Source organism: Panulirus ornatus, chromosome 57, assembly GCF_036320965.1.
Source record: "Panulirus ornatus isolate Po-2019 chromosome 57, ASM3632096v1, whole genome shotgun sequence".
NCBI lineage: Eukaryota > Metazoa > Arthropoda > Malacostraca > Decapoda > Palinuridae > Panulirus > Panulirus ornatus.
Window position 1 is genome coordinate 24,820,292 of NC_092280.1, and position 26,395 is coordinate 24,846,686.

The 26,395-nt window shown below is 40.2% G+C and overlaps 1 protein-coding gene across 2 annotated transcripts in view; it reads left to right on the forward strand.

Annotated features, from left to right (window-relative positions):
* Positions 1-26,395, forward strand: part of Marf1 (meiosis regulator and mRNA stability factor 1-like protein) — a 90,871-nt gene that overhangs the window by 44,521 nt on the left and 19,955 nt on the right. For both annotated transcript variants that reach the window (XM_071694769.1, XM_071694770.1), the window contains exons 11-21: positions 1,278-1,362; positions 2,882-3,020; positions 5,033-5,155; positions 5,653-5,828; positions 5,924-7,190; positions 10,561-10,797; positions 12,693-12,896; positions 17,541-17,679; positions 17,971-18,133; positions 18,817-18,950; positions 25,573-25,652. In XM_071694769.1, the coding sequence (XP_071550870.1) occupies positions 1,278-1,362; positions 2,882-3,020; positions 5,033-5,155; positions 5,653-5,828; positions 5,924-7,190; positions 10,561-10,797; positions 12,693-12,896; positions 17,541-17,679; positions 17,971-18,133; positions 18,817-18,950; positions 25,573-25,652 (2,747 nt within the window). The remainder of the gene's footprint in view (positions 1-1,277; positions 1,363-2,881; positions 3,021-5,032; positions 5,156-5,652; positions 5,829-5,923; positions 7,191-10,560; positions 10,798-12,692; positions 12,897-17,540; positions 17,680-17,970; positions 18,134-18,816; positions 18,951-25,572; positions 25,653-26,395) is intronic.

Sequence of the window (26,395 nt, forward strand, 5' to 3'; positions counted from 1 at the left end):
GTCATGCTTTTCAGTGTATTTATGCTTGAGGACTGGCTGTAACTCTGTATGGGCAAGGGGTGACAAAAGTTAATGCTTAGGTAACATAGTTAAGCCTCTTGTGAATACATAGTAAGGTGCACTGAAGATTGAGGAATGAGAGAATGGTGTCATGCACAGAGCATCAGATTGGAGAGGAGCAGTGTGGTTCCAGGAATGTTAAAGGGTGTGTGTCACGTGTTTGTCAAAAATTTGATGAATACTTGGGGAAAGAGAGTAACTTGTAGGTTCCCTGTAGAAGGTTTTATTAACATATGGTGTAGGAGGAATGCCATTAGATTCATTGGTGTTTTTATTGGGAGATCTATGAGATAAAGTTTATGAGGAAGGGGGAGGGTGAATGTTTTTTATTGAAATTGAGTATGAGGTAAAGAAGGTAAATGCAAGGGCTTGGAAGATGAGTTATTCTCTTGCAGCTGACATGGCTCTGTTGGTGAACTTTAGAGACAGTTTCCTAATGCTGATATCTAGATTTTGGAGTGTGTGAATAGAGGATGTTGAGAGTAAATTTGAACAAAAGGTAATCAGGTGTAGCTGGGAGGTGAGGCAGGATAGTTTGGATGGGGAGAACCAAGAGATTTGGAGTACCTGTGAGTGGACATTGCAGTGGATGGAACAATGGGAGCTGAAGTGATACATAGGGTGGGAAAGAGGGCTAAGGTCCTTGAGCATTGACAGTGTAGGAGAGGTCATTGTCATGGTAAAGATGGGTATGTTTAATGGTATAGTATTACTGACTGTCTTGTGTGGATGCGTGTTTTGGGATCGGAATGCCAAGGGAAGGATATATTGGAAATGAAATGTCGTGAGCACAGTATGTGTTATGAGGTTGGTTGGTTACTTAAGGGAATAAGTGAAAGAGCAAGGTATAGTAGTAGGCAAAGCATGATGTAAAGTTGACGAAGGTGTGGTGAAATGGTTTAGACATAAGGAGAGTTTTGCAGAGAAAGGCTACGACTTCTTATGTGGCAGAATTGGTGGGAGGAAGGGATAAGGGTTATGAGACTGAGGTGGATTGAGAAGGATGGAATAAAAGAGGCTTAGAGATTTTATGTGGATGGTGGACTTGGGTTTGATGCATTATGCATGACAGCTAGAGAGTGGATATGAGCAAATGTTCCTGGTGCTACCTTGCCAAGGTGGGATTAGTTAAATAGCACAATGTTAGTGTTGATAAATATAGTATAAATATGAGTTGAGGCATTGTCTAACTGCCATATATTCATTTTTAATTTCAGAAGTCCACTTCAGGATGAGTTCACCACCAAACTTTTCACTAAATACCAGAGCATCAGATTGCTACTCAGCTGACAGCACTCTTAGGTAAGTAGTCAAAAATTAAAGTGGAAGTTTCTTCTACAACAAGATTAGAAGATGCAGAATTTTCTGCTAACTCATTAGGTGTACATTTCATTGACTTGAAAAGTGAGGTTTTTCCTTTGTATGTAGTTGAATGTATGTCCTTAAAACCTGATTCTTTTAGAATTTTGATTTTCATACTTGTGTATTTTCCTATTTTTGGGCAGTAATTTTTTTGCACATTATTTGGTCGTGAAGCTTGCTCTCTGTTATGGGGAAATGAAAGGTGCACTTGGAATTTGTGAAGTAAGATTGTGGGAGGTCCCAGTTAAGCAGATGAAACATAGGACCATTACTGCTGTAAAAGGTTTTGGACAGTGCAGAAATATCACCCATTACAAAAGCAGGGATTTTTATTAGTGTAGGAAAAACTGCTATATGATTAGGAATGTTTGAAGTGAAATAAGGTTTGTGGAGAGTATAAGGTGAAAGAATGAATAATATTAGATACACACGGACTGTACAACAGTTTAAGAGCATGTTAGTATCATAGTTAGTGGGCTCCATTTGTGGTGATGGCCAAGATGCATAGTATGTGCAATTCAAACATGCATGCAAAATATATCTATAATAAAAGAGCTACAAAAATACCTAACATTCATGTTCAATTGTTTCTCTCTCCAGTAAACTAGGAAATATGGCTGCAAATCTTTGCAATGATAATATACCTGAATTTGCCAAGCCAACCAAATTGTGCTTGTTTTTTTTTTTCTCATTCATTCTGCTTTGTGTTGCCTCTATCAATATCCCAACAATCACTCTCAAAGTTTGCTATTTGGCATCACAGTTATAACCCTACAGTTGTTTGGTTCAAGATTTTCTGTATTTGTGACCTGGCAAGGAGCTTGGTGACAGCTGGAGATGAGCAGGTTGTTCATCAAGGATAAGAGGGCATGATGATGGTCAGGGAGACTGTGATAGCCTCCTACAGGGGCAAAAGGTTCTGAACTATTTGACCAAGTCATCAGTCCTGAGTATTTCTTTTAAATCGGACAAACAGCTTCTGAGCTTTGTGTAACAAGAAAAATAAAGTGAATAGTAAAAACTTTTGCTTCAGACCCTGGAACACCTAATAAGAACATAGCTGTAGCAATTACAGCATTACTATCCAAAAGAAAGAACAAAGCAAAGAGACAAGTGCCTCTTGTGCCTTAAAGGCTCTTGTTCCTTGTGCTACCTGGATAGAGTGGGACAGAACAAGCTGATTTGTTAAGTTTTCAGTTAGAGGGACAGAAATGATCGTGTATCTTTGTTGTTTGCTTTTTAAAGTTGATTGTACAGTTTGTTGAAACACTTAGATTTTTTTCCTTTTGTTTTGTTTGCTTTGTATAGTACCTGTATGAATTTTAATGCACTGGAAATCTTATCTCTAAGTATAATTATTAAGATTTTTAACTCAAACTGTTTTTGACTTGGGTATATGGTACTGTTAGAATATTCCAGGTAAATCGATTAACTAAAAAAAAGCTTTCATTTTAAACAGAATGAGGAGTCCGTCTCCAATGCTGTGGAGTGGAGTCAGTCCTTTGAAACATACTTGGAGTCCTCCAGTTGCAACAGAAGTGTCTGGTCAAATGCTGTGTGGACTTCGGGACCTGTCGTTAGGGGAGGGAAATAATTTGGTAAGTTTTGAAGAGTTTTTGATGGTGATTAATAAAACTACAGTTTTGCAGAGGAATTCCTTTACAAAGTTTATCCTTAGATTGTTCATGTTTGCAGAAAATATTTTTGTTCCCTATATCTGCATACAGGCATTTCTGACAGCATGGTGGTTGTGTTCTTGTGAAACGATATCATATGAAATTGTCTTCTTTGAGGTAATCATCACAAAGTGCTCTTATCTATCTCTCTATATCTCTGATGCCCGTTCCCTGTGGGAACTCCCATGGCTCCTATCATCACTATGATCTGGAGAGGAGTTTATTGTAATGTGAAGGTCTAACCTTTCCCACCTTGAATATCTTGCCAGCTTAACATTAGTAATAGTAAGGAAGCCGTAACATCGCCTGGAAGCCTTTTAAGCAACAACCACCATTATACATGCAGGGTTGTTGGCCTGCAGGTTTTACTTAAACAGTAACCTTAGAAAATTCCTAGATTGTTGGGTGATTTAGTGATATGTGGAGGAGTTCTTATTATGACTATCAGTTGGTGAGAAGTGAAGAAGAATATCAAAATTATGAAGAAATATGGCAGCTTAAAAGTGGCCAGGCCAAGAAGTCTCCACTTATCCATCTCTTTACTTTCCTCCCTTGCATATACCATTATGTGCACTTTCACCCTTTTCTCCCTCCAGTACTCTTTCATTCTATTTTCCCATGTCACAGGTCATCCTCTTATACCATCCCTTTTTAATCATACTAGCATACATTCTCTTTGTACATTCCTTTTCTTGCATTCTTTCCAGTGCCTGAACCACCATGAAGCATTACATTTTACCCACTCTACCACTCAACAATTCATTATCTTTGCATTCTCTGCCTTCTTAGATATCTCATGCACACCTTCATTACTTACTTCATTATATGAAGAGTTGTGTGAATCTAGTGTTGTCAAATGTTATATGTGACATAGAGAGAGTGTATGTTTGTGGACAGACTGCTTTGCAGTCCACATGTGGGCGAGGCAGAAAGGAAAGACAACTACCTGGGTCAGAGAAGAAAATTTTGAACCACTGAAGTGCTGTCACTGACCCTCCTGATACGTAGGCTGGTAGTACTGGTAATATACCTCCAGCCTCCCTGGTATATGCTATACCACATGCTCTTCTCAAATAACTTGTTTCCACAACATTGGGTGGTATTTGCTTCATAGTGATGAGTGTAGTGATCCAGATGATCTGTTTGATAATGATAGTGCATTAAAAAACAATAGATAAATGAGTTTGTGACAGTTGAAATTTGTCATGCTTAGTAGCTGTCTTGGCAGTACGCTACCACCAGAAGTTTTCATGTCTTGAGGAAGGTTGAGGCCTCTTGCACTTTTTTCTGTGGTTTTCTTGTTATTCTATGATCTTTCATTTCTTAGAAAATTTTTACCTTGAATGACACCCAATATTTAAAAGGATCAAGAAAGTTGTGAGTCTTCTAAAAAGGGTTAAGAAACCCATTCTTTGCAGTAGCTTATGGAATTGCTTTATGTTTTGCTTGCAGAAGATCCTGAAGCATCTGTTACCCATAAATCACCATGGTCGAAGGGGGTTCACACGTACTCTTCAGGAAAGTGCCGAGTCCATATATATCTTTTCGAAATACTTTTCCTTGTTTGATTAGGTTCATGCTTTTAGAGGCAAATTTGGTTGCCATATCCCACCTGCAACTGTGATTAACCAACAGAAAAATCCAGAAGCCTCTTGGTTATCCTATTAGGGAGTAACCTTGTGCTTTCAAATGCAGTAATCTTGCTGGGTTGCTGTATACATGCTTTAGTTATTAATGGTGGTGGTTGCCTTGACTTAAATGCCTGTTGTTGCAGCAAGGACCATTGGTGTATCTGCTGGATTTAGATAACTGACTGTTTAAATGGTTTGGTATCTTACTTCGAATTTTGCTGATTTTGCTTCAGGTGAGAATATTTTTGACATTTGTTTCTTTTGAAAATAAAAACTAGTGTGTAATTATTTTCATTCTTACAGGACATTACTTTGGGCAGTGCTTCACAAGTACCAGTAGAGTTGCAAGTCACTAACTTGGATCAAAATATTGATGCTAGAGATATGAAACGCATCCTGTTCACAATATTCAGGGATCATGTAATGGTAGGTATTAATTTTTTAGCACACCAGTTTTGAAAGTGTTCTTTTTGCCAGTTTGGGGCTGAAATTAACCATTCCCAATCCAAAATAACTTGCATTCCCAGTCTCAAATTTGCTCGGGAAAATAAGAAGTAAATTCAGTGAAAGTATTTGCTTCAGAAATCTGTGATAGAAAGATTGTTCTTTAGATATGCTAATACTACTACATGAAAACAATCTTTATCTACCGGAATGAAGTACTTTTTGCTTGAAAATGTTATGAAACAGCTTTAATTCATATTTTATCTTTTATTTTTCCAGTTTTATTGAAAATTGTACTTATTTTTCCCTGTACAAAAGACCCAGACCCCTTATTCCAAAGGGTAAAAAGGACATTTGCTGATAGAGCATTGGTCCGTATAAGTAGAAATGCATTGTTGTGACTTACTGAAGCACAGTTTCTTGAATGTTTGCATATTTGATATGTTCCTTGCAGAAATTTAATTTTTGTAATGTTTCAGGTATTGCATGTGTCTGTGTTTGTGCAGTCAGATGGCAATTTGGCTGCAACTTTGCGTGTACCATCACACCAGGACGCACAGTATGCTATTTCTCAGTTGCACCGCAAGAAGATAGGTGCCAAAAGAATCATAATATCATATGTTAACCATAATCAGCCATCCCCAGAACTGAAGAGGTAAAGTGCTTTTAGATATATTTACCTAGTCATGTTTTGAAAAATACTTGAAATTATAAACGTGCAATCTCTTAAAATATTTTCTTTCCTTTCAGGTCAAAAGTTATATCCTTGCTTCAGGAAGTTCCTGGGAAGAAGCTTCCTCTGTTCAAATTTCGGGAGCTGTATGAAAAACGTTTTCACGAGACCATAGGAGTGTCGGAAATGTATAATATGAGGGATATTGTGACAGTATCTGATAACAGTACTGGCCGAATGGTGTTATTGCACCCTGAATTTCGGCACATGCATTCACCTGCCTTAACTGAAACTCCAGAAGATATGGATGGCAGCATATCAAGATACTGTAAGGTGCACAGTGTAGGTCCAGATGAATCAATTGGTTGGGCTGAGCGTGACCACAGTACCAGCCTTCCTAATGTCAGTATGGCATTGCGGGCTTTAGCCACTAGTATACACTCCTTGTTGCAATCTCATTCTGGTTTTCTTCCACTTGCTAGTTTGGTTGAGTGCTATCAAGCAGAAATTGGCCCACTTGAAGAAAATGAAGAGGGGGTGCCACTTGAACACTTGGTATCATGCTTACCAGGTATATGTATATTGACTGCAGCTGGAGGATTCAAATATATTCAGTGGGTTGAGAACAAGGTAACTGATGAAGCAGAAGAATTAGCTCGATGCGTAAGCCCTCCTTTAGTGGGACAGTTAGCACTGTTTTCACGTGAACTTGTCGACCTTCTCAAAACTTTTCCTCATTGTCGACTACCCTTTTCTCGTTTTATTCCTGCTTATCACCACCATTTTGGTAGGCAATGCAGAGTTGCTGATTATGGATTCACAAAGCTTGCAGACTTATTTGAAGCTCTGCCTCATGTCATTCAAGTATTGGGAGATGGAAATAAACGTATGCTAACTCTTGCACATAAAGCCCAAATTAAGCGCTTTTCTTCGGATCTTTTAAGGGTATTAAAGGGTCAGCCTACAAAAGCCATAACTCTTGAGGCCTTTCCTAGTGCTTATGAAAAGGCTCTTAGTAGACCTTGGGGTGTTGTAGATTATGGAGTATGTGAGGTAGAGGACCTTTTAGCTGAAGTCAGTGAAACTACTGTAATAGTCACCAGATCAGGCACAGAAACCACAGTTGCCATCCCAAAGCGAGAACAAACTCCTGAAGAAATAGAGAGAACTCGACAGTTTGCAGCTGAGGTGGTAGAACTCTTGCGTCACTCTCCACAATGCAAAATGATTTTTAATCGATTTATTCCTGCATACCACCACCATTTTGGAAGGCAATGTCGGGTTGCAGACTATGGCTTCAGCAAGCTCATTGAACTCTTTGAAGCCATTCCTGATATTTTACTGGTAAGTTTACTTAGTATCATTAGTTAAAGGGTGAATGTGTTGGAAATGAAATGTTTGAGGACAGTATGTGAGGTGAGGTGGTTTGATCGAGTAAGGAACGAAAGGGTAAGAGATTTTTTTTTTCTGTCTCCCGTGTTAGCGAGGTAGCGCAAGGAAACAGATGAAAGAATGGCCCAACCCACCCACATACACATGTATATACATACATGTCCACACACGCAAATATACATACCTGTGCATCTCAACGTATACATATATATACACACTCAGACATATACATATACACATGTACATTATTCATACTGTCTGCCTTTATTCATTCCCATCGCCACCTCGCCACACAGGAAATAACAACCCCCTCCCCCTTATGTGTGCGAGGTAGCGCGAGGAAAGGACAACAGAGGCCCCATTTGTTCACACTCAGTCTCTAGCTTTCATGTAATAATGCACCGAAACCACAGCTCCCTTTCCACATCCAGGCCTCGTAGAACTTTCCATGGTTTACCCCAGACGCTTCACGTGCTCTGGTTCAATCCATTGACAGCATGTCGACCCCGGTATACCACATCGTTCCAATTCACTCTCTTCCTTGCGTGCCTTTCACCCTCCTGCATGTTCAGGCCCCGATCACACAAAATCTTTTTCACTCCATCTTTCCACCTCCAAATTGGTCTCCCACTTCTCCTTGTTCCCTCCACCTCTGACACATATATCCTCTTTGTCAATCTTTCCTCACTCATTCTCTCCATGTGACCAAACCATTTCAAAACACCCTCTTCTGCTCTCTCAACCACTTTCTTTTTATTACCACATCTCTCTTACCCTATTATTACTTACTCGATCAAACCACCTAACACCACATATTGTCCTCAAACATCTCATTTCCAACACATCCACCCTCCTGTGCACAACTCTATCCATAGCCCATGCCTTGCAACCATACAACATTGTTGAAACCACTATTCCCTCAAACATACCCATTTTTGCTTTTCGAGATAATGTTCTCGACTTCCACACATTCTTCAAGGCTCCCAGAATTTTTGCCCCCTCCCCTACCCTATGATTCACTTCCGCTTCCATGGTTCCATCCGCTGCCAAATCCACTCCCAGATATCTAAAACACTTCACTACCTCCAGTTTTTCTCCATTCAAACTTACCTTCCAATTGACTTGATCCTCAACCCTACTGTACCTAATAACCTTACTCTTATTCACATGTACTCTCAACTTTCTTTTTTCACACACTTTTCCAAACTCAGTCACCAGTTTCTGCAGTTTCTCACATGAATCAGCCTCCAGCGCTGTATCATCAGCGAACAACAACTGAATCGCTTCCCAAGCTCTCTCATCCACAACAGACTGCATACTTGCCCCTCTCCAAAACTCTTGAATTCACCTCCCTAACAACCCCATCCATAAACAAATTAAACAACCATGGAGACATTACACACCCCTGACGCAAACCTACATTCACTGAGAACCAATCACTTTCCTCTCTTCCTACACGTACACATGCTGTACATCCTCGATAAAAACTTTTCGCTGCTCCTAACAACTTGCCTCCCACACCATATATTCTTGATACCTTCCACAGAGCATCTCTATCAACTCTATCATATGTCTTCTCCAGATCCATAAATGCTACATACAAATCCATTTGCTTTTCTAAGTATTTCTCACATACATTCTTCAAAGCAAACACCTGATCCACACATCCTCTACCACTTCTGAAACCACACTGCTCTTCCCCAATCTGATGCTCTGTACATGCCTTCACCCTCTCAATCAATACCCTCCCATATAATTTCCCAGGAATACTCAACAAACTTATGCCTCTGTAATTTGAGCACTCACCTTTGTCCCCCTTGCCTGTACAAGAGATATGTGTGGTAATAAAAAGTGTGGTTGAGAGAGCAGAAGAGAGTGTGTTGAAATGGGTTGGACATATGGAGAGAATGAGTGAGGAAAGGTTGCAAAGAGGATTTATGTGTCAAAGGTGGAGGGAACAGAGAGAAGTGGGAGACCAAATTGGATGTGGAAGGATGGCATGAAAAATGAGGCCTGAACATGCAGGAAGGTGAGGGGCATGCAAGGAATAGTGAATTGGAACGATGAGGTGTACTAGGGTCGATGTGCTGTCAGTGAACTGAACCAGGGCATGTGAAACATCTGGGGTAAACCATGGAAAGGTCTGTAGAGCCTGGATGTCGATAGGGAGTTGTAGTTTCATTGCATTACACATGACAGCTAGAGACCGAGTGTGAACGAATGTGGCCTTTTTTGTTTTTCATGGCTCTGTTCTACTCACATGGGGTGGCAATGCTGCTTTCTGTTGGACAGGATGGCCGGAATAGATGAAGGCTAGAGTGTATGATTATGTACACTCATATGTGTATGTATATATGTATATTTATTTTACATTTTATGTACTTTTTTTGTACATGTTCACTGTTTCTTGAATAAGCCCAGGAACAGATGAGAAATGGAAATATTCACTCAACCATTATTTAATTGTTGTGTGTAACACACTGAAACCACAGCCTTGTATTTATAGTCAGCTCCCACAGACCTTTTCATGGTTTCCTTTGTCTGCTTCAGTCCAATGACAGTGACACCCTCTGTGCTGCATCACTCCAATTCAGTTTATAGCATGCATGCCTTTTACCTTGCTGCATGTTCAGGCCCTGAGCATTCAAAATCTTCTTCAACTCATCTTTCTATCTCCAATCTGGTCTCCTCCCTCCCTCTGTCCCGGCCATTTTTGAGTTGTACATCATCTTTGTCAACACCACCTCTCATTTTTTCCATATATCCAAACCATAACAGAACCCTCTTCAGCTCATTCACCCATACTCTTATTACCACATCTCTCTTTTACCTTTCAATTACTCGCTTGATCAACCCTCCTTACACCACATTTTGTTCTCAAACACTTGATTTCCAAAACATAGACCCTTCTCAGTACATTTTCATCTATAGCTCATGCTCTGCATCCATACAACATTGTTGAGACTACTATACCTTTTAAGCATACCCATTTTTGACCTACCAGTTAGTGACCCCTCTTTGAACACATTCCTTAATACTCTCAGAACCTTGGTACCCTCTCCCTCCATATGACACTTGAGTAGTGCTTTTAGAGCAACTACATAGAAGATATTGAATTTGTATTGCTTGGTAATTATTTTTGGTTCACTTGCGCAAGCACGTTGCAAATGTAGATGTAGATGTGGATAATTTTAGTTATTTTTATTGCAAATTAAGCCTTTTTTTGTTACAATGGGAAGATACGTTTTCAGGATTATTTTTTTGGTTTTATTTAGATATACGAAAACTGTGTATATTCTCTAGAAATTTAAAAAAATTTCAGGTATATGATGATGATGATGATGATGGTGAGAAGCAACTGCAGCTTGTAGAACGTGAACGTATAAGGGTGTTGGGAGATCAAGTTGCAGCAGTGGTAAGAGGAGCTCCTCATCAGGCAATAAGAATCTCGGCTCTTACTCAAGTGTTTACACGATATTATGGTTATTCCCTCAAACCCAGTCATTATGGATCAGATTCTCTAGAGGATTTGATAGGAAAATTAAGGAATCATGTAAAGGTTGGTTTTTTTCTTTTATTAGTGTTGTTTGATATATATTTCCATGAAAGAAGTATCCTTTCTGCCTTTTATATTTATAGGACTTCTGAGATAAAATAGATTATGATAGCATGTGATTTACCGGTTTTGCTCGGCTCCCTCCCAGGAAGGTTTCTGAAATCAAACTTTACAGGCACTGTAATGAGAAAAAGTAAATGTCTTCAGTGTGATGCTATTCTTGCAAACAGATTAAAGATTTTTAGAGTTTGCTCAAAGTGCTATATTTTAGGTTTACTTGATGCTGTTGAAGAAGCATCCCATGTAGCAAAATTATGAAAAGAATCTTTCATATTTTCAGCACAATTCTTTGCTATTTCGTCTGCACTTAATTTGACTGGGCTCTCCTAGAGAAGAAATGCAGAGTAATCAGATTTCCTAAGTGCATTCCTGGTTATATCTCGCTATGCTGCATTTCATCCTGTTGTTCAGAAAGTCAAAGCATGTATGGTAAAAGTCTACCACATCCTTGTCATATGCAAAGAGCAATGGATTCACCACCTCTGACAGATTTCCAGAGCATATCTATCTATATATATATCTCTGATGCTTGTTTCCTTTAGAAATTCCCTCAGAGTTGTGGCCTTGGCAAAAGATTTGCCATAACGGGTGAACTGCAGTGCTGCTTTTTAGCCTTTAGTGTCTCTCCCTTAATGGGCCTCTGACAGAGGGTAACTTTTGCCCAGTGTTTTCTGAGGCTTCTACTGAATGTTTGTACTGACTGCTTTAGTCTGTCTACCTAATGATTCAACCTATTACTCTTACCTGATACTCCCACCAAATGTTCCTGCTTACTATTGCTACCTAATGCTCATGTCTAATAATCCTACCTACTACTTCTACCTATTGCTCCTGCCATTTTGCAAGAGGCAGGGTTAGCACATAGCACTCAATGCGGGAAGAATCTAAAGTTATGAAGAATGAGTTGTGTGAGTTTAGTGTTTTTAAGTGTTATATGCGACAAAGAGCGATTGTATGTCTGTGGATAGAATGCCATGCGATGTGTGTGAGGCAGTAAAAAAATACAGCTTCCTAAGTTGGAGGTGTAACATGACGACCGTTGAAGTGCTGGCTCATTAAGCAGTCGTCACTAACCCTCCTGATACCAAGGTGGGTAGTACCGATAATGTACCTTCCTGGTCAGTGGCTGCCTACCAACTACTTCCTGATACTGCTTACTATCCATTGATCTCTCCCTTCCCTCAAGACCTTTGCATTCTACATCCTCACTACTGCATCCCTGAAAAGATGAAATAGACATACTGACATCACACATCCTAGACATAAACCCACCTTTAGAAACCTCTTGCCTTCTTCCCTGTATATGCTTACACCATTTACTTACACCTTGCTCTTATGTTATAAAACTGGTAATGGTAAGATAATTGGTATGCAAGAAAATACACTGTTACAGCTATTACTAATAGTGCCAGTGCTACAGGTACTACTTGTAATTTTTTTCTTTTAGATAGATTAAATTTTGTAGAGGGACGTTTGGATGATTTGACTTTGAGAGGTAGAATTAATTATTAAGAGAGTAAAATACAGTGAGTGATTGATGATGAGTATTGGTCTAAGTGAGTTTAAGAAACCTGATGCAAATTATATGAGATCTGAGGAAAGTTATTTAGAGCGTGAAGGGGAACAATGAAGTAGGGAATGAATTGGTTTGATAAATGAGTAATCCAGAAGTTTGATGCCCATCAGATAGCAAGGCAGTTTTGATTCTAACAAAGCTGATTATGTAATCAAATAGGCTGGAAATACATTATATTCAGCCATATAATATTCATATTACATATACATAAAATTCTTTGATATATTTGTGTTTGGCTGATATGTTTTCTGTTTATCATCAGTTGGTGGAGACAGGAGAGGAGCCCATAGTAACCCTTGTGGATCGTGGTTACGTCCATGAAGTGATGTTAAGAACACGACAACTTCTTTGGGATGACCCATCGTGTTGTCTTCAGTTAGACAAGTTTGTACAGTCCTATAGAGACCGTTACAGTCGTTCTCCCAACTTGGAAATCATAAGAAGGGATCTAGAGGAAGTCTCTGTTGTGAGTGTCAATGAGGATTTTGGTTTGTTTGTTTACCACATATTTTGGTATGACAGATATTATCATTCCTATCACAGTTGAAGGCCAATAGTGATTGTTTCAACCTATATACTTAGGACACATATGGATGTCATATGTGCTTCTTTCTTTGTTAGTGACCATAGAATATATGGTGGGGGCAGCTTGCAAGAGTCAGCCATTTTCTCACCTGGCATCAAGGGTATCATTGATTTGAAGTCGATAATTGAGAACTAGCCAACGAATTTGAAGTGTGGTACACTTATTGTTTGAACTTTATATTATTGAAAGGTCTCTTGCTCACTCCTCCTTTTCAGAGCATGTAGATGCCAGTAACAGACTTAAACCTTATGCAACACAGTAATCCACATCTCATTATGACATCCTGCATAGGCCTTCTCTCTCTCTGAAGTATGTAGTAAATGAATGATAGCCTTTGAATAGGTAGATTCTTCCAGTACAGTACTACCTGCTTTGATATCAGAAGTGTAAGTGATTTCTGAGCAGTGAGCCAGCACTTCAATACCTGTCAGTTTTCACTTCTTTGGACCAGGTTCTGTCGTTTCTTCCTCATCCACATGTAGGCTGCTGGCATCCTGTCCATAAACATGCATTCTCTCCAACTCGTGACAATACAGGCTATCCCTGCCTTTTCAGCAAAATCCAGGAAACATACATAAGTAATTTCTCTCTCTGTATTACCTATTTGTTCACTATGGGGAGAATGAGTTTTACTATGGTTGGATTACATCTGAACTGTCTAAGCCATCAAGTAAAACGCCTGTATTCGCTGTCCCATAGATAATTTTTTGCAACCATCCACCATCCTAACACTAAGCTTTCACCTTTTAACTATTTACCTGTTTTTTGGCATGGCCTATCTCTTGATAAACTATCTACTATTCAGTATTATTTAGAAACTTGGCGGCTGTTATCAGGCTCCCCACTCTCTCCCTGCCTCCAGTTGACGGCTTTTTAGCTCTCGACCAATTATTGGACATCTCTCATTTCTCACAAATTGGGTGCCATCTTAGTTGCTCTTCTCTGTGCCCATTCATTTGGATCTTTGTGCTTATTTAGCTTTAGAAACTGGACTTGAAAGGAATAATCCAGTTTTAGTCGGATATACATTTCGAATGATTTACTGAACTGATCCTTAATCATATAATGAAATGCAATTCTTGTATTTTTCAGCATTTTTTTTTTTTTTTTCCCCTCTGATGGCCAACTCTAGCAACAGATTATGCTATGTGCATATACCTCATCCTCTTTAAGTTTGTTCCAATCATCCACAAATCATATACTAGAAAAGTTTTGCATTTTTTTTAATGTGGGGCCTGGATGTGGAAAGGGAGCTGTGGTTTCAGTGCATTACACATGACAGCTAGAGACTGAGTGTGAATGAATGTGGCCTTTGTTGTCTTTTCCTAGCACTATTTTGCGCAAGTGTGTGGGGGGAGTGGGGTGCTGTTTCATGTGCGGTGGCGTGGCGACGGGAATGGATGAAGGCAGCAAGTATGAATATGTACATGTGTATATATGTATATGTCTGTGTATGTATGTGTACGTTGAAATGTATAGGTATGTATATATGTGCATGTGTGGGTGTTTATGTATATGCTTGTGTAAGTGGGTGGGTTGGGCCATTCTTTCGTCTGTTTCCTTGCACTACCTCGCCAACACGATAGACAGTGACTAAGTATAATAAAAAGAAATAATTTCATGTCCTGACTTTTTGTTTCTTTATCTTTAAGGAACTGTTCGTAGTTTGCATCTCCTGAACATTCTCTATCATAAAATTTTTAAATTTCTTTATGATGTCTGTATTAACCATATCTAATTTTGAGTTACTCCATTCAACCACCACTATTATGATATAGAGGTACTTCATCACATCCGAAGTTTCTTGCTCACATTCATGTAATGACCTGTAGTTATTCAATCTCTATATATCTTGAACTGTTAACTGTTGATGACATCTGTCTCTCTTAAAAGGATTAAAGGCTGTGATGAGGTCACACCTTAGTCTTCTCTCTTTCATGGTTGGCAAAGTTAAGGACTTGAATCTTTCCTTGTAGCTTAGCGCTCTCTTCTGCCATTTTTTTGACTCTCCTTTGTTCCTTCTCAGCTCTATCCTTTGGTGATGCAATGATCAAACTTGACAAGCATAATCTAGTTTTGGCTTTATGTTTGAAGTGAACAGCATTCTGAATGTTTTCTTATCAATGAACTTAAATGTGATTCTAATAATTGCTAGCAAAGTGTTGATCTCCTTAACCACTCTCTTAAGGTTTGACACTGATGTCAGGTTATGGACATTATCTACTCCCAGATCTCTCACACACACATTCCAGCAGCTTATTTCCTGCTTGATATTCATATTGAGGTTTTCTTTCAGTGTGACCCATCCTCATTACTTTGTTTACTCAGGTTGAATTTCATCAACCATGTATCAGGCCAAATGAAGAGTTTGTCAAGGTCCCCGTGTAACCAGATACAATCTCCAGTGATTATCACTTCTCTGATGACCTTTGCATCATATGCAAGCATATTCACTTATGAGTTCGGATCTTCTGGCAAGTTTAGATAGATCAAGAAGAGCGGTGGTCCTACCAATTTCTACCTAGTAGGTAGAAGTTGATAGCCACTGACCATGGAGGTATATTACCAGTACTACCCACCTGGCTATCAGGAGGGTCAGTGACAGCTGCGTAGTGAGCCAGCATTTCAGTGGCTGTCGGGTTGCTTTACTTTGTCCCAAGTAGCCATCTTTTGTTTTTGCATCACCCACACTTCTTTGTAGGTAGTAGTTAGTAGGCAGCCAATGACCAGGGTGGTATATTACTTGCACCATCTGCCTGGATACTGGGAGGGGTAGTGACAAATGTGTCGTGAGCCACCATTTCAGTGGTTGTCAGATTGCACTTCTCTGACCCAGATAACTGTCTTTTCTTTGTCTAGCCTGCACATGGACTACTGGCATTCTGTTTATGAACATACAATCTTTCCTTGTCACACATGAAACTTGGCTACACTTAACTCGCACAGCTCATTCTTCATAACTCTAGATTTTCCTGTGGGTTGTGCTATGTGTTAGCCCTGCCTTTTGGCAATATGGTGGGAGTGATAGAAGAGGTAAGTAGAAGTATTAGGTAGAAGCATTCAGTAGGAATGTTCGGCAGTAGCCTCTGTAAATACTGTGCTAGACTTGCCCTCTGCCGGTGACCTGTTAAAGGGTGAGGCACTGAAGACTAAGAAGCTGCACTAGAGTTCACAAGTTATGGAGACTGTTGCAGTGGCCACCTTCCTGAGGGAGTTCCAGAATAGAATAGGGGTTAGAGATAGGTAGATAGACAGACACGCATAGACTTTTGGCATTCTGACTGCAAATGTGCAATATCTTCTTGTCACACATAACACTTGACAGACTTAACTCTCACAGCTCTTTCTTCCTAACTCTAGATTTTTTCTGCAGGAGTGCTGTCCCATAGCCCTGCCTTTTGTCAAAACAGTAACAGCAGTGGATAGAAGTAGTAGGTAGGAACATTAGATAGGAGCATTTGGTAGCAGTAGTTTGTAGGAACATTAGAAGGGAGCTTTAGGTAGTAGCAAGTTGAAACATCAGCTGGGGGCATTAGGTAGTAGTAGTAGATTAGAATATTAGGTAGACACTTCAGGTAATAACTGTTGGTAGGAACAGTAGATAGGAGCCTCTGAAAACACCTTGCTAGTTACCCTATTCCAGTGGCCTGCTAAGGGTGGGGCAATAAAGGCTAAGAAGCTGCACTGGAGTTCACCAGTCATGGAGACTTTTTTTTTGCCATGGCCACTCCTTCGAAGTAGTTCCCAAAGAGAACAGGTGTCAGAGATATAGATAGATAGTAGTAGTCTCTGAACTGAAACCTGCTGAATTCCACCGGTGACCTCTGCACACATTTTGAAGTCTTCTCTGACAGGTGTCCTTTGTTCCCTGTGTTTATGGAACTACCAGTTTGTAGTACATAGTGTGGGAGTTTTACAAGTGGGGCCCCATATCTTGAACTCTCTCTCTCCCATCGTACAGTTCTTCAAACTTCATTATGCTTTCTGCATTTCGTATATCTTTGTTCAGGGTATTCCATTCTTATACCTTAAAAGTACTACTTTACCTTTTTTTAAACAAGTTTCTTGATTAATTATATGTACTCTGGTTGTTCTATCTCTACATCACTTGAAGAACTGTGTGCGTAAGTATTCTGGACAAAGCATGTCAGGTCATCTGTGCATGCAATTTTTAATTTGAGAATTGCACTGTTATTTAGCTGTTTATCCCTGTTAGTGTAGTTTGATAAGGAACTGCTATTTTATTTTCCATCTTTAGAGAACTATTTTTTTGCATGATCATTGTACAGTGATGTATTGCATCTTTCAGTAGCTGTCCTTGTCATACATAAATTCAGAATCATTGATATATGTGGTCTATTTGTATTGCTGCTTTTTTTAGTTAACATACTGAACAGTATTTTGAGAAGCATCGGAGTATATTAGGTACACCCTCATTTCATTGAAGATGTTTGGACCCCCCCTGTGTGGTAATACGCCATAAGTGTACTGATAACATTTTCTAATAACTGCTATGTTTTTCAGATTGAGGGTGAAGGGGATGATGCCAAAATACACCTTGTACCATTACAAATATTTGCACGGGACCTGTTAACTCTGTTGCATGAAGCTGGAGGTCGCATGCTTCTCTCCAATTTTGACACTGCTTACCTTGACAGATTTGGTAAATGGAATTTAAAGCATTTTTTATGTGTATTTGGTGTGAATAGCAGTTTTGACCTTGCTTGTCATATATGAGCAAAATGTATAAAAGCAATTAAGCATATATCTATATATATATATTTGCATGAAGGTTCATATTTCACTCAAAATTTTCTGAAAATGGGTAGATGTATATTACTGAAGGACTAGAAGCACTTGATGCATCTCATTAGAAATATTAATGGAATTACTGATACTTGTATATGGATTTTTATTTCATAAGCCTTTTTCACTATGCTTTAATTTCTTTCAGGTGTTGCGTGCCGTCCGGCAACCTATGGATTCCCCAATATTGTTGCTCTGGTTCAGGCTATAGGCGATCTTGTGACTGTGCGGGGTCGTGGAACAAAAAGGATTCTTGTCCTTAACCGTGACACTGCACCCTCACCATCATACTTAAACATTACTACAAACAGGTAAAATGAGATGATTAAAAGTAGGAATAGAGTGAATTGGAATGATGCGGTATACCGGGGTTGATGTGCTGTCAATGGACTGAACCAGGGCATGTGAAGTGTCTGGGGTAAACCATGGAAAGGTCTGTAGGGCCTAGATGTGGAGAGAGAGCTGTGGTTTCGGTGCTTTACATGACAGCTAGAGACTGAGTGTGAATGCATGTTGCCTTTTTTTGTCTGTAACTCCCAGACTTTGCATGCCTTTCTGACCCAAACACCCCACAGCTACCACCCTGTCATCAAACTCTTTCAACAATCCATCAAAGTGCTCAATCTCTTCACCTCATCTCTACCTGATCTCTGCATATTACCTCTTCCCCATTTGTCTTCTGCATTAATGTTCCCATTTGTCCCCCCCTTTTTTCCCCCCATGTTGTTAAGCTCCTTCCAAACCATTAACTTATTCTCCCAAAAGTTTGCTGTTACTAACCCACCCATGCTCTCTTTTTGCCTTCTTTTTTGAGAATGATTTCGTGTGAAATTCAAGAATTTTGTTTACAAAGATTCCTATGGATGAATTTAACAAAGAAGTATGCTTTTACTTGGAATGATATTGAGGCATCTTTTGGCTTGTAAAATTGGTATGAATGTGGATAGAAATCAATATTTAGTTCTTGGGATGAAGTTTATTTTTGTATTTTCAGCTCAAATCTGTGTGTTGAAAATACAGATGGTATGAATATGAACTCTGAGCCAAAACCTCCACCAGCTTCACAGTTACCCCCACCCCATAAGGTTACAGCTCCTCAGCATTATGACTATCAGCACTTTGTGCAGGGTGAGTAGATTATATTTCTTATTTCACCTAAATGACTTTAGAGAGAAGAGTAATTCCATGGCTTCCTCTGTTTATCCTAAAGTTTTTCATTCTTTACAAGGTTGTATGGATGTAGGGCATGGGCTATGGATGAGAATGACTTTTTGTCGGAGACTTTACCAGGGCATATGAAGTGGCCAGAGGAAACCACAAAAAGGTTTGCAGAGCCTGTTTTGGGACAGGGGATGTGGTTTCTGTGCATTACACGTGACAGCTATAGAATGGTTGAGAAGATGAGGCCTTTTCTTTGTGTGTTCCTAGCCTTACCTCACTGATGTGCGAAACTGCAAACAAGTAAGAAAGAAAACAAGTAAATGCCGTCTGATTCAGAGAACTGATCAGGGATTGCTGAAATGTTATGAACGTATGGGGAGGATTGGAGAAGGAAGACTAAGAGGATGTACTGGTTAAAAGTGAAAGAAGAGACCAAGGAGATAGAAGGATGGAGTACAGTGGCTGTGAGGTATCGAGGGCTGAACATTTTGGAGGAGGATGGAAAAAATTGATGCAGATGGTGTTTTGGGGCTGGTGTTCTCTCATTGGGTTGATCCAGGGCATATGAAGCATTAATATGAAATTGCAGAATGGTCTTTTGGGCTTGGATATGAATGGTTGGTTATGGTTTGGGTGATTACGCATGAGCTATACTGGATGTGAATGAGAATATTGATAATTTGTTCTTGATGCTACCTTATTATGACAGGAAATGGCAAAAAGTATGAAAAGAAATGTGTAGTATTATGATAGCTGCTGGTTCTGTTTTAGATTTCTCTAGTTCCATGCTCTCTTTATGCTCCTTGAAAGGATTTTTTCATGTCAATTATGCCACGTATGCACTGCTCTTGGTATTACATGTTGCATTCTAATGAAAAGGTGTGTTGGGCTTTGCATGATATATCTGTAAAAAGTATATATATGTTTATACATGTATACATGTGCATGCAGGTGGGTTGGGCCATTCTTCGTGTGTTTTCTTGTGCTAACATAACATTGTTGGAACCACTTTTCCTTCATACATCCCAGTTTTGCTCTGAGATAATGTTCTCACCCTCCACACATTCTTCAATGCTCCCATAACCTTTGCCCCCTCCCCCACTCTGTGACTCTCTTCCGCTTCCATGGTTCCATCCACTGCTAAATCCACTCTCAGATATCTAAAACACTTCACTTCCTCCAGTTTTTCTCCATTCAAACTCACCTCCCAGTTGACTTTTCCCCTCAACCCTACTGAACCTAATAACCTTGCTCTTATTCACATTTACCATCGGCTTTCTTCTTTCACACGCTTTACCAAACCCAGTCACCAGCTTCTGCTGTTTCTCACCCCATTCAGCCACCAGTGTTGTATCATCAGTGAACAACAACTGGCTCACTTCCCAAGCCTTCTCATCCACAACAGACTGCATACTTGCCCCTCTCTTCAAAACTCTTGCATTCACCTCCTTAACAACCCCATCCATAAACAAATTAAACAACCATGGAGACATCACACACCCCTGCTTCAAACCAACATTCACTGGGAACCAATCACTTTCCTCTCTTCCCACTTGTACACAAGCCTTACATCCTTGATAAAAACTTTTCACTGCTTCTAGCAACTTGCCTCCCACACTATATAGCATGGGCTATAGACAGGGTTGTGCGGAGGAGGGTGGATGTGTTGGAAATGAGATGTTTGAGGACAATATATGGTGTAAGTAATGAAAGGGTAAGAGAGATGTGTGGTGGTAGAAAGAGTGTGGTTGAGAGAGCAGAAGAGGGTGTTTTGAAATGGTTTGGTCACATGGAGAGAATGAGTGAGGAAAGATTGACAAAGAGAATATATGTGTCAGAGAAGGAGGGAACGAGAAGTGGGAGACCAAATTGGAGGTGGAAAGATGAAGCGAAAAAGATTTTGAGTTCTGTTGGGCCTGGATGTGGAAAGGGAGCTGTGGTTTCTGTGCATTATTACATGACAGCTAGAGACTGAATGTGAACAAATGTGGCCTTTGTTGTCTTTTCCTAGCGCTACCTCACGCATATGAGGGGGGAGGGTGTTGTTATTTCATGTGTGGCGGGGTGGCGATGGGAATGAATAAAGGCAGACAGTATGAACTATGTACATTTGTATATATGTATATGTCTGTGTGTATATATATATGTATACATTGAGATGTATAGGTATGTATATTTGCGTGTGTGGACGTGTATGTATATACATGTGTATGTGGGTGGGTTGGGCCATTCTTTCGTCTGTTTCCTTGCGCTACCTCGCTAACATGGGAGACAGCAACAAAGCAAAAAAAAATATATATATATATATATATATATATATATATATATATATATATTTTTTTTTTTTTTTTTTTTGCCGCTGTCTCCCGCGTTTGCGAGGTAGCGCAAGGAAACAGACGAAAGAAATGGCCCAACCCACCCCCATACACATGTATATACATACGTCCACACACACAAAATATACATGCCTACACAGCTTTCCATGGTTTACCCCAGACGCTTCACATGCCCCGATTCAATCCACTGACAGCACGTCAACCCCGGTATACCACATCGCTCCAATTCACTCTATTCCTTGCCCTCCTTTCACCCTCCTGCATGTTCAGGCCCCGATCACACAAAATCTTTTTCACTCCATCTTTCCACCTCCAATTTGGTCTCCCTCTTCTCCTCGTTCCCTCCACCTCCGACACATATATCCTCTTGGTCAATCTTTCCTCACTCATTCTCTCCATGTGCCCAAACCATTTCAAAACACCCTCTTCTGCTCTCTCAACCACGCTCTTTTTATTTCCACACATCTCTCTTACCCTTACGTTACTTACTCGATCAAACCACCTCACACCACACATTGTCCTCAAACATCTCATTTCCAGCACATCCATCCTCCTGCGCACAACTCTATCCATAGCCCATGCCTCGCAACCATACAACATTGTTGGAACCACTATTCCTTCAAACATACTCATTTTTGCTTTCCAAGATAATGTTCTCGACTTCCACACATTCTTCAAGGCTCCCAGAATTTTCGCCCCCTCCCCCACCCTATGATCCACTTCCGCTTCCATGGTTCCATCCGCTGCCAGATCCATTCCCAGATATCTAAAACACTTCACTTCCTCCAGTTTTTCTCCATTCAAACTCACCTCCCAATTGACTTGACCCTCAACCCTACTTATTCACATTTACTCTTAACTTTCTTCTTTCACACACTTTACCAAACTCAGTCACCAGCTTCTGCAGTTTCTCACATGAATCAGCCACCAGCGCTGTATCATCAGCGAACAACAACTGACTCACTTCCCAAGCTCTCTCATCCCCAACAGACTTCATACTTGCCCCTCTTTCCAAAACTCTTGCATTTACCTCCCTAACAACCCCATCCATAAACAAATTAAACAACCATATATATATATATATATATATATATATATATATATATATATATATATATATATATATATATATATATATATGGAAGCGGAAGTGGATCATAGGATGGGGGAGGGGGCGAAAATTCTGGGAGCCTTGAAGAATGTGTGGAAGTCGAGAACATTATCTCGGAAAGCAAAAATGGGTATGTTTGAAGGAATAGTGGTTCCAACAATGTTGTATGGTTGCGAGGCGTGGGCTATGGATAGAGTGGTGCGCAGGAGGATGGATGTGCTGGAAATGAGATGTTTGAGGACAATGTGTGGTGTGTGGTGGTTTGATCGAGTAAGTAATGTAAGGGTAAGAGAGATGTGTGGAAATAAAAAGAGCGTGGTTGAGAGAGCAGAAGAGGGTGTTTTGAAATGGTTTGGGCACATGGAGAGAATGAGTGAGGAAAGATTGACCAAGAGGATATATGTGTCGGAGGTGGAGGGAACGAGGAGAAGAGGGAGACCAAATTGGAGGTGGAAGGATGGAGTGAAAAAGATTTTGTGTGATCGGGGCCTGAACATGCAGGAGGGTGAAAGGAGGGCAAGGAATAGAGTGAATTGGAGCGATGTGGTATACCGGGTTTGACGTGCTGTCAGTGGATTGAATCAGGGCATGTGAAGCGTCTGGGGTAAACCATGGAAAGCTAGTGTGGGTATGTATATTTGCGTGTGTGGACGTATGTATATACATGTGTATGGGGGTGGGTTGGGCCATTTCTTTCGTCTGTTTCCTTGCGCTACCTCGCAAACGCGGGAGACAGCGACAAAGCGAATAGTTTGAAAAAAAATAAATATATATATGCATTAGCAAGGTAGCGTTAAGAACAGAGGACTGGGCCTCTGAGGGAATATCCTCACCTGGCCCCCTTCTCTGTTCCTTCTTTTGGAAAATTAAAAAAAAAACGAGGGGAGGATTTCCAGCCTCCCGCTCCCTCCCCTTTTAGTCGCCTTCTATGACACGCAGGGAATATGTGGGAAGTATTCTTTCTCCCCATCCCCAGGGATAATATATATATTATTGTTGTTAGAAGCAGTGAAAAGTTTTTATCGAGGATGTAAGGCATGTGTACGTGTAGGAAGAGAGGAAAGTGATTGGTTCTCAGTGAATGTAGGTTTGCGGCAGGGATGTGTGATGTCTCCATGGTTGTTTAATTTGTTTATGGATGGGGTTGTTAGGGAGGTGAATGCAAGAGTTTTGGAAAGAGGGGCAAGTATGAAGTCTGTTGGGGATGAGAGAGCTTGGGAAGTGAGTCAGTTGTTGTTCGCTGATGATACAGCGCTGGTGGCTGATTCATGTGAGAAACTGCAGAAGCTGGTGACTGAGTTTGGTAAAGTGTGTGAAAGAAGAAAGTTAAGAGTAAATGTGAATAAGTAGGGTTGAGGGTCAAGTCAATTGGGAGGTGAGTTTGAATGGAGAAAAACTGGAGGAAGTGAAGTGTTTTAGATATCTGGGAGTGGATCTGGCAGTGGATGGAACCATGGAAGCGGAAGTGGATCATAGGGTGGGGGAGGGGGCGAAAATTCTGGGAGCCTTGAAGAATGTGTGGAAGTCGAGAACATTATCTCGGAAAGCAAAAATGGGTATGTTTGAAGGAATAGTGGTTCCAACAATGTTGTATGGTTGTGAGGCGTGGGCTATGGATAGAGTGGTGCGCAGGAGGATGGATGTGCTGGAAATGAGATGTTTGAGGACAATGTGTGGTGTGAGGTGGTTTGATCGAGTAAGTAATGTAAGGGTAAGAGAGATGTGTGGAAATAAAAAGAGTGTGGTTGAGAGAGCAGAAGAGGGTGTTTTGAAATGGTTTGGGCACATGGAGAGAATGAGTGAGGAAAGATTGACCAAGAGGATATATGTGTTGGAGGTGGAGGGAACGAGGAGAAGAGGGAGACCAAATTGGAGGTGGAAAGATGGAGTGAAAAAGATTTTGTGTGATCGGGGCCTGAACATGCAGGAGGGTGAAAGGAGGGCAAGGAATAGAGTGAATTGGAGCGATGTGGTATACCGGGGTTGACGTGCTGTCAGTGGATTGAATCAGGGCATGTGAAGCGTCTGGGGTAAACCATGGAAAGCTGTGTAGGTATGTATAATTGCGTGTGTGGATGTATGTATATATATGTGTATGGGGGTGGGTTGGGCCATTTCTTTCGTCTGTTTCCTTGCGCTACCTCGCAAACGCGGGAGACAGCAGCAAAAAAAAATATATATATATATATATATATATATATATATATATATATATATATATATGGATATTCCCTAAAAGGCCCAGTCCTCTGTTCTTAACGCTACCTCGCTAATGCGGGAAATGGCGAATAGTATGAAAGAAAGAAAGATATATATATTTTTTTTTTTTTTTTTTTTTCATACTATTCGCCATTTCCCGCGATAGCGAGGTAGCGTTAAGAACAGAGGACTGGGCCTTTGAGGGAATATCTTCACCTGGCCCCCTTCTCTGTTCCTTGTTTTGGAAAATTAAAAAAAAAACGAGAGGAGGATTTCCAGCCCCCTGCTCCCTTCCCTTTTAGTCGCCTTGTACGACACGCAGGGAATACGTGGGAAGTATTCTTTCTCCCCCATCCCCAGGGATATATATATATATATATATATATATATATATATATATATTATCCCTGGGGATAGGGGAGAAAGAATACTTCCCACATATTCCCTGCGTGTCATAGAAGGCGACTAAAAGGGGAGGGAGCGGGGGGGGCTGGAAGTCTTCCCCTCGCGATTTTTTTTAATTTTCCAAAAGAAGGAACAGAGAAGGAGGCCAGGTGAGGATATTCCCTCAATGGCCCAGTCCTCTGTTCTTAACGCTACCTCGCTAACGCGGGAAATGGCGAATAGTTTGTTTCCTTGCGCTACCTCGCAAACGCGGGAGACAGCGACGAAGTATAAAAAAAAAATATATATATATATATATATATATATATATATATATATATATATATATATATATATATATATATATCTTTTCTTTTTCTTTCAAACTATTCGCCATTTCCCGCATTAGCGAGGTAGCGTTAAGAACAGAGGACTGGGCCTTTGAGGGAATACCCTCACCTGGCGCAATTCTCTGTTCCCTCTTTTGGTTATGGTTGTAGTAGTGTAATATTTTAATTGCTGGTAATAGATTTTTTAACTCTGTTTACTGTTTAAACAGACACTAACTCCAATGCTCACCTAGTGATGAGTTTGACTTCTCCAACACCTCATCAGTCATACCAGCCAACATCGCCAATGGTTAGTATTTTCAAACTTGAATGTGAATGTTTCTGTAATCTGGTTTTAGGAGCAGTACAGTTTAAATGTTTGATAACAATGTTTTTGTTTGAGATCATGAAAAAGGCTAGATTGATTGAAGTAGAGGCATAGTTATATCTTATGTTTGGAGATTGATAAGTAATGATATCTATGGCCACTATTTTGAAGGAATTAACACGGTAGAAATTTGGAGGAGATAGCTCTAGCAGCTATCTTTTGGTTTGAGTTGGGATAGGAGAAACCTGGTGAAACTAGGAGTGGACATGGCTAATGTTTGGAGCTGAATTTAGCCTTAGGGTAGGTGAAAGGGCAAAGGCTCTGGGTACATTTAGGAGTGCATGAAAGGGATGTTCACCATTTTGGGGTCAATGATTGAGATTTTTTATGGTGTTTTTAGTTCTAGAGGGGCTATATGGTGTAATTTTGGGGCTCTTTTAAGTGCAAATTTCACTTAAAATGGATGTATTCCATAAACCCTTTCACTGCAACATTCATAATGTTGAGGGACTCTGTGTGTGATGCTATCAAGTATTATAAAAGGATGTACTTTGGTTTGGAGGATATGCAGCCACCGACCAGGGAAGTATATTATCAGTACTACCCACCAAAGTATCAGGAGAGTTAAGTTGTACTCTTCTGACCTAAATAGCTGCATTTTCTTTTTGCTTCACTTACACATGGACTAATGACATTCTGTCCACAAACATACAATCATTTTACAA